Genomic DNA, 14435 nt, shown 5'->3' on the forward strand with positions numbered 1-14435 from the left:
CAAAGATAGAAACATGAAGTTTACCCTGCAGAAACACAAAACCTCAAGTACACATGTTTACAACAATATGCAGCGTGTTGTTAGACTGCAAACACTCAATATAAACTACTTCAAAAACACTCAATATAAACTACTGTAAACACTCAATATAAACTAATGTAAACAATCAATATAAACTACTGTAAACAATCAATATAAACTACTGTAAACACTCAATATAAACTACTGTAAACACTCAATATAAACTACTGTAAACAATCAATATAAACTACTGTAAACACTCAATATAAACTACTATAAACAATCAATATAAACCCTTGTAAACAATCAATATAAACTACTTCAAAAACAATCAAAATAAACTACTGTAAACATACTTACAACATTATTCTCCAACCATAAAATAAATGTTCATCTATTTCAAAAAGCAGTTTTCACAGGATATTTTAAAACCTGACAAATCTTCATCCTGCTTCATGAAAAGTAAGCTGTGAAGAAATCCACACGACAAACTTCTTATGAACACAGATCTCATTTAACTTGTACGGAGTACGCGCCCCATGTACGGAGGCTGTGGTCCTCCGTGCAGGTGGCCCAGGTTCGAATCCGACCCGTTCCTCCTCTATCCCGTATCATTCCCCATTCTCTCTCTGACTCTATCCATTGTCCTATCTTTACAATAAAAGGCATAAAAAGCCCAAAAATACATCTTAATAAAAATAAGCCGAGGAGAGAAATGTATAAAAAAAACAACATAAAAATGCACTCTTCAGTGGGGCGTCAGGGGCTGCTAACTGAGCTACCACATACTTTAGCTCACAAGCTAAATTAAATCCTTTAATCATTAAGTAAAAAACAACACAGGAGTGACTTTAAACACTAAGAAAATAAGCAGCTGGAAATGTTTTACAGTCTCTCATTCAGACAGTGCTTAATGAAAAGTAGGCAGATGTAGGAGTCTGGTGTGGCACTCAACTGCAATAAAAGGAAAGAATAGTGAAAGCTTCATATTAAATATTTAAATCCAATTCTACTCACAAAATCCTGAACCAGGTCGGATCAGTCAACATTAAATTAAAGGGTTTAAAACAAGGACAAACACACTTCTGAGATACACACTTCCTCTGCCACTTCTACCAGACCTTTAAAATAGTTTATCTTGGTTGGCCTGGTGACCTTTTCTTCTCCACACTCACAGTAACAATAACCACTCACACAGCATGAGCTGCTGGTCTCTGTTTGACTTTGACTGCTGTCAGTCGGCATCAAAGAACGTCCTTGGCTGCAGAAGTATCCTTTTTACATACATACATCTAGTTTTACAAACACACACAAACCACTCTCCTTCAGTTCCCTTTTCAGTCAGCCTAACCTTATCTACTGCCTGCTGCACAAACAAAGTGATCCAAAGAAGCAAATGAGGCAAATAAATTCAAAGAAAATGCTTTGGAGAGCAATACAGGGACGCAGGTGTTTGACAGGACTGATGCAAAAGAGGATTGATGAGACACTGGTGCGTCCTTCGGGATGGCTCGGGTATTATTGCACATTCATCTAACCAATTTCAGAGGCGGTGGTTAAAAAAAACAAAAAAAAGATCCAAGCAGATAGAGCCGTGATGAAAGCCAATAATGATGATACACTGTGGGCATTTCTGATCTTAATATGAATAGATCTAACAGAATATCTCAAAGCAGTTCAAAAACAACCAGTCTTTTCTGCAGATTTTTAAAACACTGTGGATATTAAAAACCTTATTTAGATCTTGGTCATCTAGACAATAGAATTTCACCAGATGAATGCAGAAAACTCCGCAAGAACTCCTGATATTTCCAGGAGGAGTCGTATGTGTGAATGCAAACAACAGATTTCTCTCTCTTTTGACTTCACCCGTAGTTTCTCTTGCAGCCCCCTAGCATTCTTTCCGCAGCAAGTCTGAGTGAGCTGATGTGAGAACACAGCAGGATATTATCCGAAGAATTCACCTCGAGCCAGTAGGAGAGGGTGGTGGTGATGTTTTTGTCATGTGACTGGAGTCTGTGTATAGACTGTGTGCATGCTACCTCTATGTGCACAAAATAAAACAGCAGCATTATGTTTTCTGTTTGTCAGTATGTTGTTCCACGTCCTTTGTTGACATTTTAAATCCATCAAACTACACATCGCATTGATATAAAGGAAAATATTCTCATCATAGCATCTTATAGAGGACTCTGTTGCTTCATCCATTTTTTTTTTGGACCCTGACTGTGACCTCATGAAAGACAGTTTGAATATTTCAGGAAGCAAAAGAACAAAACAGAAGAATATAAAATGCAAAGCTGTTGTTTTATGGGGCTCAGTGACTTCCTCAAGTCAGAGAGTGGACATCAAGTTACAATACTTGAGGAAGTTATTACAACCAGTGAGGAAATAGTTTTGCATGAAGTCTCACATAGCCCTGGATGGTTTTACAATTCAGGTATCTAATGGATAAAACAAACAAGGTACGAGCTCTTTCTTCAGCTGTAAGGACAGTTTTTGGTTTGGACTATAGCGTGATTAGCTCTCCAAAGGATTAAACCTCCTCACCCTCAGTTGTCGTCAGTTTAACTTAAAAAACTAAACTATAAATATGAATCAATGAGGGCCACATTACCAGTTAAATGATGTGTCGTACAGCCTCACTAACTGGGGCTGTAGCTCTAGTTAATGAGCCTGCTCTCCCGGCTCTCCTGCCTGGATGTAAACCAGCGCAGTGGACAGATGGCATCTCGTAGGAGCAGGGCAGGTAAAACGGCACATAATCACTCAACCACTCCGAGCAATGTGTAAAAACATTCAGCACAGGTATTTGGACGTGAAACTGCAAGGAGGACCAAAGGCTAGCTGTGCTAACACTGCTAATGTTAGCCACAATCGGCAAAGCAATTTGACCTTGTTTACCCGCTGAGGCTGTGATCCAACTCGGTCTGAAGAGATAACACAGATCATCAAGAGAACGGCTGCACAAGATATAATGCTAGATTGTCAGCTAGTCCTACTTTCAATTTCTGTTTAATAGACAAGGATATAAGCCGCTAGGAACATCCCGAATTTAGACAGAGCCCGGCTAGTTTTCCCTTGTTTGTAGTCTGTATGCTAAGGAAACCATCTGCTGGATGTGGGGGTGTAAGAAATGACTGTGAGAAAATATAAACCTTGCAATCAAACAAGATGTGCGGACAGCCAGAGGGCAGAAACATAAAAAACAGCTCCCCTCGAGGGATGCTCAACACTGAGAAACACAAGAAAATGACCAAATGTCAGGGAATAAACCTGGCTGCACAATCAAGCAGCCATGACATGAACATCTGGTTTTACTGCACATCTTCCAGGTGTTGATGTGAGTAACAGTGTGAGGAAGGATTGCTTTACTGCACAAGAGCACCACTGGTTACATTTTGAAGCATTTCCCAAACTGACTAAATGGGAGATGTGTCGCAGAGCAGCGGTGTGTCGTTAACAAAATAGAAAATGTGTTTTTCTGTATGACTGAGCGGGCGATAGGAGCCACCCAATAGAAATGCAGATATGATTAGCATTGAAGTGCTGAATCACAGGCTTTAGCAGCCCTGCGGGCAGCCAATCACACACGTGGATCAGCAGAGCGCATAAAGCTCCAGAGGCAGAAGAAAGGAGCAGGCTCGTGTGTCATGTAATGTCGAGCTCACTGTATTCACAAGAGAAGAATAAAAGACACTGCAGAGCCCGGCAGCAGCTGCCTTTGTCCCATAAAAACCTTATCTCATATTAGTGACACATTAGCACATTTTAATCTCTGCTAAATCAAAGTTACAGTGAAGACTTGGTATGGTTTGAAACCTTCCAAAACTAGTGAACATTTGAAATGGTGTTAATGTTGTTTTAGTATTTGATTCATTAATTTAAGTCTTTTTAAATTTAGATATTCTAATAAGCTTCTTCCCCTGACAGATCAATTCTGATATGGTAATTTACAGATACAATATGTAGATTACGCTGCCAGTGGGCTTTTAATCAATACAACAATAACAAAAGATGACGTCAAGGCTATCGGGGAAGAGAATATGTTTACAGAAGAGCTAATGTATCCAAGCATAAATTGACATCACGGTTCTATCCCTGAACTGAGCATGTGCAGGTATTATAAATAATCAGCAGATCAGAGGGGGGGGGGGGGGGGCTTGAAGGGCTCATTATCTGACTTAATTTTACATCTACCCTCTGCTGAACCCTGCACTCACTCAATCTCAACATTGACATGCTGGAGGTTAGCGGGCAGCCAGCTGACGGATCAGCTGGAGCGGGCTGTCCATCAGGGAAGCATCAGTGATGGAGGGTGGATAAACCACCGCCCTGCAGACAGCTCTGTGTTAGATCACTGCCGTCTTCCTCTATCTAAACATTTCAACACATTTAAGCTGTGTATACCGGGTTATTCCACCATGAAATATCTGAAGTAGAATAGAGTAGGGATGTAAAGGTGTTTATAATTTTACTATACTGACAGATAAAGTGCGTCGATAGGGATGGGTCTCCTGAGCAAAAAAAAAAAAAGTAGATTGTTTCAGCCACAGTGGAGCAGACAGGAGGGAAGTGGGAACTACTGAGACCATCGTCCAATGCGCTCCCATCATCCTCAGCAAATATGGCGGACACCAGCGTTATTTGCGAGGGAGTACAGAACGATGATTTTGAAATAGTGGATGCCACAGCGGCTTTTAAATATGAGGTATGGAAGCGTTTTGGTTACACCGAGTAAAGAGATGAGACAAGAGAAGGTGACGGAAATATCATGCAGACACTGCCAGACTGCGGTGACCTACTTGTCAGGGAATACGAGTTATATGAGAAGCCATTTGGCAAATTGTCAACCCATAAAGTTGGCAATGCTTCGGTACCAAAACGTTGCCAACTTATTTGTGCAGGAGGGAGCATGTTTCTTTTGTTGACTAAAAACAATAAAATTTCCCAATATTACGTACGTAGAACTTATATTTATGGTATCGAAACAGGTAACACTTTTGTTTAACTTTTAGAAATAATCATATCAAAGTTTAAGATTCTAGTATCGTGACAACACCATAGGTAAAGTTTTCTATATAGTCAACCTCAGTGAGGTGACTGAATGACTAACAACACCTGATTCAATGAATGACTGTGGCTCAGTTGGTAGAGTGAGTCAGTAGAGTGGGTCGTCCCCAGCTCCTGCAGACACATGTCCGATGTGTCCTTGGGCCAACGACAAATTCATAGTATAAACTCTGTCATCTAGTGCTAGTGCAAGCAAGGGGTAGAGAAGGAGCAGGGAGACAGGGAGGCGTGATTGGTTCATCAGATTGGTACCTCTTACCAGATATTGTTCAAAGTTTTTACAGGCTTACAACAGGCATCCCTTTTTCAGAGCACATGAGTTATTCATTTCTGTCAGGACCTAAAGACAATTTTAATCAAAATCTTAAAAAAGTGTATCTGGAGAAAATGACCAGCCCTGTCTTCAAGTCATTTTTTCAATCCTCTGAATCCAGCTCCTCCAGTAAAAGGCTTTGCTACTTACTCCATTTTATATCTTTAAAAAAATGTGATGTTTCAGCCCGAATAGTTCATCATCATCAGCATGACAACTGTATGCACAAAAACCTCAACTACAACCCCTGCAGGCTCTCAGAGTCAGACTCTTGTTAGAAAGCAAACATATCAAGGAACTGCCCCAGAGAACCAGGCAGTAAATAAAGAAAATGTTTAGTTTGCGAATCAGGGAGCAGAAGTGTTCTATTATACCACTCTAAACAGAATACAGCCACGGGATTATAGCAGAACTGTTACGTTTGCACAGACAAATGAGGACGGGAAACAAAGCAGTTCACATTGTGGAGAACACTCTGCGTATTGTTGATGCTGTGATGCAATGGATGTATTCGTGGACACTGGGCTGCATTAACTGCAACGGTTACCATTCAATACAGGGCAAACAATAGCTCTGGTTTCTGCAAGTGCACCAACACACACATACACACACTCTCTTCGGACAAAGCATGAGGGATTGTTACTGCCTGATACACACCTCTGAATCTTTAGCTTTTCTTTCTCAGTTTGCCCACACACACCTGCATTTCTAACACACACACATTCACAGCAGGTTTTCTGTTGTACGACCACCTCACTAAATTATCATGGCAGAAGCCAGCAAAGCGTCCCGCTGTGACTTAATGCTTCCCATCCTGTCAAATAAACAGGAGCACTTCTGCTGACAGTGAAAGAGGAAACACTGCAGAGTCTGAAGCAGAATGCAAATACTGAGCTCACATGAGCCCGGCTGTCAACAAATAGCTGCAGGCAGAAACATACAGGGAGTGCTGTTCTTAGAAAGCCCTGTCCTTTTCACCTGAGGGCAGGATGCCAGCATTCACCCGAGAGCTTTTGTTTGATGAGATTGAGAAGAGAAAATGTTTTTATTTTTAGAGCCACTTGTAAAATTGATTCTACAAATCCTAATAATCCCCCGTGTTCTGCATAGACTTTATCACCTGATTGTTATTTCAAGTGTCTGACAACTTATCAGAAAGGAGCCAAACAGAGAAAAACCTTTCCGTAAAAGAGTCAGATGCTTTTAATAACCAGAAAATGATGTTACCTTGCACTCCTAAAAGCCACCAGACTTCATTGACAAAAACAGTAATTTTAGCGGAACATATTTGAGCAGAGCATGAGAGTTGCTAGTATACCGCTGCCCCGTTGATTCAGTTCCTTGTGTTATAATGTGACTGTGGGTTGGCCAGAACAATGTTTGTGAGTGACACATTAGTATGCCAACCGGTTAAGTCAGCAGTAGATATGCATCTTCAATGCTCTGCATGGTAAAATTTACAGTTTTGTGAATGGAGTCTGGCAGCTTTGAAAAATGTGATGCAACAGCCATTTCTGGTTTTTCAAAGCCCTTCTCATTCATCAAATATTTGGAATAACAATCTGGAGCTGTTGGACGCAAAAACATTCAATTAATAGAGGACATATTTTAATTAACCCAAAGAATCATGTTTCAGTAAAAAAAACTTTAGGCTGCCGGATGAAGCAATTCATCTTTCTAATCTTTATGTATCTATTGTTTACTTTAAAACCAAGCAGCAACCTCCAGTGTTGGAAAATGAAGTGCAAATAACTGAGTAGTCCCCTTAAGGCTGGCTGTAAAAGCCAAAAGGGCCTTACCTACCTCCATCGTTGGGCTAATAACCCCTGGTGTTGTCTTTCCATTGCGGGAGCAGCAGGCTATTATATGAGATTATGATATCAAAAGTCTTTGACAAAAGGTGTCGTGCAGCCACTTAAAAATGTTTGCCTCACTTGGTATTGCCTCACACCGTACTTCAATGCAAAAAGAGCAGGAGAGTAAACAACACACACCTCTATGGAGATCTAAACTATAATTAAAGCTTAAAGACTGCATGTTACTCATTCATACAAGTTACAGAAAGTCTAGCAGCAAAATGATTGAGGCACTCCCAGATTAAGAAGAACTCACTGCCTAAACTCAAAAAAGTACAGACAATTGCTTTATGATGCGAAGAACTTTAAGCACAAGGTTTATATCAAGCTTTTTAGTAATTTTCATATGCAAAGATAATACATTCAATCAATAAAGTGTGAATTTGACAGTCCTGGTGTCGACAGCTAAAGTATAATATGTTCTATTGTAATGCAGCATGCAAACATGCACCTATATCTGAATGATGGCCTAACCATGTTTCCATAGCAAACACCGCACTGTAAACCTTTGTGGCAGCAGTAGACAGACCCACATCCACAAACCAGGAATACCAGGTAAGAATGCAAAGCAGGGGTTTGCCAGCTGGGCTGATAAAGCCGGCTGACGTCAGACTCAGGGAAGCAGTGCAAGCCTCCGCAGTTCTCAGGTGACTGTCAGACTGAGTGTCAGACGACTCAGACTGATGACCCTGGTTGTTGCAAAGCTAAACTGTGTGGTGGTCAACCACAAAGGATCAAATGACCCATGAAGGTTTTCAAGGTACTTTAAAAATCTGCATGTAAAGAGGTCCCTGCTCCATCAGAGAAACGGGAAAATACTGAAATACCATTAACAATTCTGCCAATGCAAACAGGTATTAACAACCAGGGTCAGTCTGGGAAAGAAAATGTCAATACAGTCAGACATGTTTGAGTTATGCAGCTTCACTGAAGTTAAAGTGCATTACCGGTACAATTAAACCTCAGCCCCATTTTTAAATGATAAAAGCAGTCCATGTTGTGTGGATTCAAAAGGTAATGAACATTTTGACAATCTTGAACTCTTCTGAACTCTTCCTCAAAGGTCTGCTATGGAAGAACAACATATTGTAATTTACGTTCTAAATATGGACGAAGCAGCGTTTAATCATGGTGCCAGGGAACCTCTAGGACTAGGTTTATCTGTCAGGGGGGTAGCTTGATCTTCGGCCTCTCACTCACTGTGAATATACCTGTACACTTCGCTCTGCTGCAGTGTTGTGCAAGTTCACGCCATAAAACCACAAGCTCAAAGTTCAGACATACATAGTTCACACATATCCAAATGAAGTAGTTCACACTCACAGTGTCAAATTTTGAACTAAGATCGTCGTCCAAAAAGTCAAATAGTTCATGTTTGTGTTTCTTTGCTGTAAAGAGCTACTCTGCTACTGGATGGAATCTGAAGTCTTTCCAACTCATGGTGGGTAAAAAACAATGTCTGTCATTGACTGCCTTTAACTCTTTATTAACAATCATTCATATTAGAAAACACCTGTAAAAAGCCAGGTGTATATAAAACACATGACATTAAACATGATATGACCCGAAAACACCTCCACACACGCACGGTTGAAAAACTGTGTGGCTTCCCCTGATTCCTGGTTCCCCTTCCTCATTCACCTGTGACTCCCTTTCTCGACTTTGCCCAGGGGTGCAGGTGACGTAGAAGTGGAAAGCAATGTTTACATGTAGTACCTGACTTACCACACACAACACAACACACATCAAAGTGGAGACAGCAACAGCCATAAACTAAATACAATTCAAATGTCTTGCTTTAGTATGATAAGGATCAATTCAAATCAGGCGTGTGCTCAACCACATGTATCACAGGGATCTACACCAGCGCTCTCACAGTGCTTGTGTCACCCAAAAGGGGGTGTGGTTACTTTGGCAACAGGGAAGTTACCTTTGACTGCTCTCCTCCATACGGGAATGATTCTGCCAGGTATTACAACATAACTCACTGCAATACAACAGCTCCACAATCTTAAGCTTCATAAATACCATCAAGGTGAGTCAACACTTCCAGGTACGCACAGTCAGCTGTTACTTCAGGAAGTGATCTCTCTCTGATCTGCAAACTACTGTTCAACAATGGAGATGATTTCAAACAATAACCTTGATGAAGCTCAAACAGAAATCACACGGCAGCTTTGTCCATCCTTCACAATGCCAGAAGGATATGTTTCATGTTTGTTCCCTTTAAATTAAACTTCTTGTCAATCACCCAGAAAACAAAAACTGGACCTGAAGTAGATCACACGTATATAATATAATCTTTAACCTTTTTATGAAGGTCAGGTAACATGGGACTCTAGATGACGTTTCTCTGTAAGTGAAGAATGCAGACTTTAGCCTTTTCCTTCTTTCTAGAAACATCAGTAACCAACTGGGGGACGTGTCCTTCTGTGCTGTTTCAGTAAATGTTTTATTATCAATTAAGAATCTCTGGGAAAATAAAAAGGACTTTCACCTCTTTAAATCATTGCAGCTACTTCTCCACCTCCTGTTTTGATTTTTTTATTGAAGGTTTTTTTTTTTAAATTAAAACAGAAACAGGCAATGGGAAAAAATACAAGGAAAAACTCTAAACATAAATTATTCAGAGGCTATATGTTCGCAAGCCTGCCTGACTTTTAAAATCATTTCCTGTTTTTTACTCCATTTAAACCAGCCGAGCAGTTGCTGCTTACTTTGTCTCAGTTTGTTTGTCTCATATATGACATGCATCTTGTAAAATGATAAAGGTAACAAAACAAAAAGATGTAGACAATAGGAGAATTTTTAACCTACGTGCAAGCTAAAAACTGCAGACTGTCTGAATGTTGTTCTACTGTTCGACTGACTATAACATCTATGCACGGAGAGTTGAAAATGTCCTAAATTTGTCATCTATTTGGAATAAATTCAACCTCCTCAAGACTGTTTATTAACCAGCTTTATTCAGAAAATGATTAATATGTTAGAGCAATATTTTTTTTAAGGACAAGAGCAGCAGTATGGTGACCCAAAGAAACCTGACCTTTCAAGCTGTCACACTGATGATATATGACTTCAAATGACAGAAAGGAGAGGGCAGTAAGTCTAGTTATCTAGATTAGCATAAGGAAGGATAAAGTGGTATCTAACATCTTGATGTTTAACAGCACACTATACTAGTTTTATTTCAAACAGACATATGGCAGCAATCACACCGTGTAGTGGTAAGAAAACTGTAAACAAAGTGAACATGGATTGCACAATCAGCCCTATAACGACTTGCAGGAAGTCTGAATGATCCCGGATTTACTACAGGAACAAATCAAAGCATGAACTTTCAGGACACAGGATGCTCCCTGAATGTTATCCTACTGCGGTCCTACCGGGACGAGCTCAGATGAAAACCGACCCCATAATTGCTGCAGTCGAGACTGCTGTGGGAATTAGGGAAGGCTAGCATGTGACCGGTCAGATAAGGCTGGATGGCTGGATAATTCCACCGCCTGCGAGTGTGTGGTCACATGTGATCATCAGAGTGGGAACGAGGAATGTCCAAACCACCGCACAACAAGCGGCAATAATGAAGGTTTGCCACACATGGACTTAAATAATAATGGAGTATCTCAGCTGGAAATATCTTACACTGTATGTAATGCAGAGGACAGGTGAGTCTGTCAGGACTCTGTTACAGATGTGACCGTATCCTGGATGAATGTGTAACAGCTCCCCCCTCGTAATCTGACAAAGTTCATCTGTTGCCAACCCAGGGAGTAAAGTTCAACATGAAGGCCATCGGGTTTAACATCTCCTATGTGTTTCCTGATAAATGCTCACCCACATCTGACCATGCACCAACACTGCATCACTTACTACACAGACTCAGCTAGCTGCGTTCTGTGCTTATAAGATTTCATGCATATTGTCAGTTTTACGGCAAGAGTTATTACAGGCATTTTCACACTCATTTTGTGAAGATATGGTCATAGGTTGTATCTGTCAAAACTAATGCAATCAAAGCTGGGTGCAAGGTGATATACAAAAAACAAACACAATTTAAAAAAAAATGCAAAAATAGCAAACTGATGACATAAATAACAGTCCATCCAGGGGTTTTCAGGCTTCTTGGGGGGTATATTTTCAACCTAAAAAGCTGTTTTGTTTTTTTTAAGTTTCAATGACATTGCTGGAGCATGTATACTTCGCAAAGATAATTGCAACTGTGGAAAGTGTTTTTACTAAACCATACCAAAATATCTCTTAAAACACGTACCGGTTTGAGGTTTGCAAATAAAGAAAGGCATCTTAGAGTTAGTACACAAAGGTGCAAAAAAAGTATACATTTGATCTATTATTATGGATTCACTGTAAAGAGATTGCCCATTCTCTGTGCGATATATACACCCCAGTGACATCCTGCCTTCAGTATGGATGTCATGGAGGCATAACTGGGGGACGAAGTAATCCCACCTTTGTGCCGCCATCAGAGGTAGTAACAGAGGCGTTACAGGGGCTAACTGTCTGCCATGTTTCTTAAAAAAAGGCAGGCATGGTGATGCAGATGATGTGAATCTGCAGAAAATAGTTTCCTAACCGAAAAAGCTCCAAGAAGAGTGGACGCTGATTTCTTCTTACTGACTGATGTTGAAAATCTAAAAAGTGTGGTATTTTGCCACATCATAAGAATGAGCGCTTTTAGAGTAGACTCTATTAGACAATAGAGGATGGATGCATTAGGAGAACAAACCTGTATGTAGCCCCTCATCCAATGCATCAAAAACATGTGCACTTACATGTGTACTCAAAGCTAACACAACAACAGGATTTATGATTAACAATGATCAACATTATTACACCAGACATGCCTTAATAATAATAATAATAATAATAATAATAATAATAATAATAATAATAATAATAATAGGCAACATGTGACTGTTACCACTGCTTTAAAGAGGATTGACATGTATTTGTTCAACTGGAACTAAGCTGGAAACAACCACTACATTTAACCCAGAACACTAAAAGGGTGAGTTTAAAGGGGAAATTAAGAGGCAGAAGTATCTAAGATATTTCTGCTGATAACATGTCTACACTCATGCACTTTAACTTATAGTATCACTGATTGCACATCTCCCTATGTCAATACTGGCCATTTACAACTCTGTTTTTGCACATTTACATTTAATCTTTCATATTTAAGACTAGTAATGCTAAGTTAAATCCCATTCTTAGTTTTGATATTTTACTGCTTATTTACTTTGTATTTAATATTATATTGTGCTTAGATTTACTAATATTGTGTTTTTTTTTACTAATATTGTGTGTTTGGATAACCTGCTGCTGTAACGCCACAGTTTCCCAGTTTGGGATCAATAAAGTAATTCTATTCTATGTAGGTGACATATCTGTGTGTGAAGGGTGGATTGTTTTTGTTTTACTGTTGTTTTATTTATTTACAAAGATCGTCTATTGTAAGAAACGTTAACATCGTGTTTTACTTTCATTTATAGACCCCAAGAAGAACACGTTAATGTGGTATTAATCAGTAAATATATTTGAATCTACAGGAGGTATCTGATTTTGCAGACTATGCAACCCTAGGAGGCCCATGTTGATGTTTACGAGGGATCATCCGATGGCTCGTCCAGTTTTAAATAAATGTCCACAGGCTAAGTTCTCCTGCAGTGACAACAACATGTTTGTTATTCAGCTAAACGCAACAACCACATCATGCTAACTAAAGGGTGTCCAGATTAACAGAAGCAACCTGAGAGACCCCTACCGCCACTAACACAGACGATTAGCCTGTATCACATGGCTAGGCTCGAAATCCGCTAGACGACAAGGCTAAAGCAAACAGTCTGGAGGCATTCCCCCTCTGTGAGCTTAGCTTCATAGCTACCTCGTTAGCATGCTGTGTTGACAGCAGAGGAAGAAATGTGCACACTGTAATGTCAGGTAAACAAACGTATGACACATTTAAGGTTCTGTGTACTGGTGTTTTGGCAAAGCCAGCCCATCCCTCCCCGTTAGCCAACACTAGCAACACTTTCGCAGCTGTGACCAGAGCGCCACACCAAACACAGTACAATAATCTGTCAATTTAACGTGACCTTGCTTACAAGTGAAGGCAGACGTATCATATAATGCCAGTCGATCAAATTTACATTAAGCGAGCAATAACTACTCAATCGGGGTGGATATAATCCACACAGTGGTTTTTAGCTACAATATATTAAAGGTATTTTAACTAGGGTTGCCTTCCTGCTGCACCCAGCGCAGTGTATTCTGGGGTAAAGACGACTGCGGAAAATGCAGGCAAGGCTTTTGTATAACATGACATAAAATAACAATCCGCCAGGTTTTTCTGACATTTTTCTAAGCCGAATTTAACAGTGTATCCTAGCTGTTCTGGAAATTTCAATCAAGTCGTTTTTTGTCTGTTGTCAAAGGCATCCAGCATCAAACGCCACTTAAACAGCCAGATTGTAAGGCTTGGTACGGAGCTAGCATAGAAGCTGACAGCTAGGCTAGCGGCTTACCTCTCTTGACGGCCTCGTCATACGACAGGAATCCTATCCTCGACTCTTTGGCCCCCATGCTCCCCTCATTTCATTGCGATGTAAGGAAATAATGGTTTCCCACTGAGATGATCGTAATGGGTTGTCTCCTTAAATCCGTTTATTGTGAAATAGGTTTCCTGGTGGTGTGTTTATGTGCTGAGCGGCTGAACAGCGACGCCTCCATTCTGTCACATGATCATCGGACTCTACAGGTCAGTTGATCAGAGTCTCCTGGAAACACGGCTGACGGATATTATTGTTTTATTTTAAACCCAAATAACTTGACATGTTTCCCCATCGCTTGTTGCAAATAATGGATACAGTTTGATTAATCTAGGCGCAATCATAACACAATGCCGTGTGTTCGTGTGTCAATGATTACAGGTTGTTAAACAAGAGGGAGCAGCGCCCCCTAGTGGTGACTGCTAAATAACATTACAGCCTATGGGTAGTTCACATCTACGCATAGGAAACAGCGACATCTAGCGGCGAGATAAATAAACTGGAGCAAGCGAGATGAGTTTGATAAGCCTTCTACAAATCAATGCGTGGAACAGCTCTTTTCATTTGGGCTCTCTCTCTCTCTCTCTCTCTCTCTCTCTCTCT

General features: G+C 40.3%; 1 protein-coding gene across 5 annotated transcripts in view; it reads right to left on the minus strand.

Annotated features, from left to right (window-relative positions):
- Positions 1-14053, minus strand: part of usp32 (ubiquitin specific peptidase 32) — a 54186-nt gene extending 40133 nt beyond the window's left edge. For 3 of the 5 annotated variants that reach the window (XM_065960082.1, XM_065960081.1, XM_065960083.1), the window contains exon 1: positions 13809-14052. In XM_065960082.1, the coding sequence (XP_065816154.1) occupies positions 13809-13866 (58 nt within the window). In that variant the 5' untranslated portion in view covers positions 13867-14052. Of the gene's footprint in view, positions 1-13808 lie in introns of all 5 variants that reach the window. The other 2 variants (XM_065960080.1, XM_065960084.1) reach the window with 2 other exon arrangements.
- Between the last annotated feature and the right edge of the window lie 382 nt (positions 14054-14435).

This window comes from Labrus bergylta, chromosome 11 (assembly GCF_963930695.1).
Source record: "Labrus bergylta chromosome 11, fLabBer1.1, whole genome shotgun sequence".
Lineage (NCBI taxonomy): Eukaryota > Metazoa > Chordata > Actinopteri > Labriformes > Labridae > Labrus > Labrus bergylta.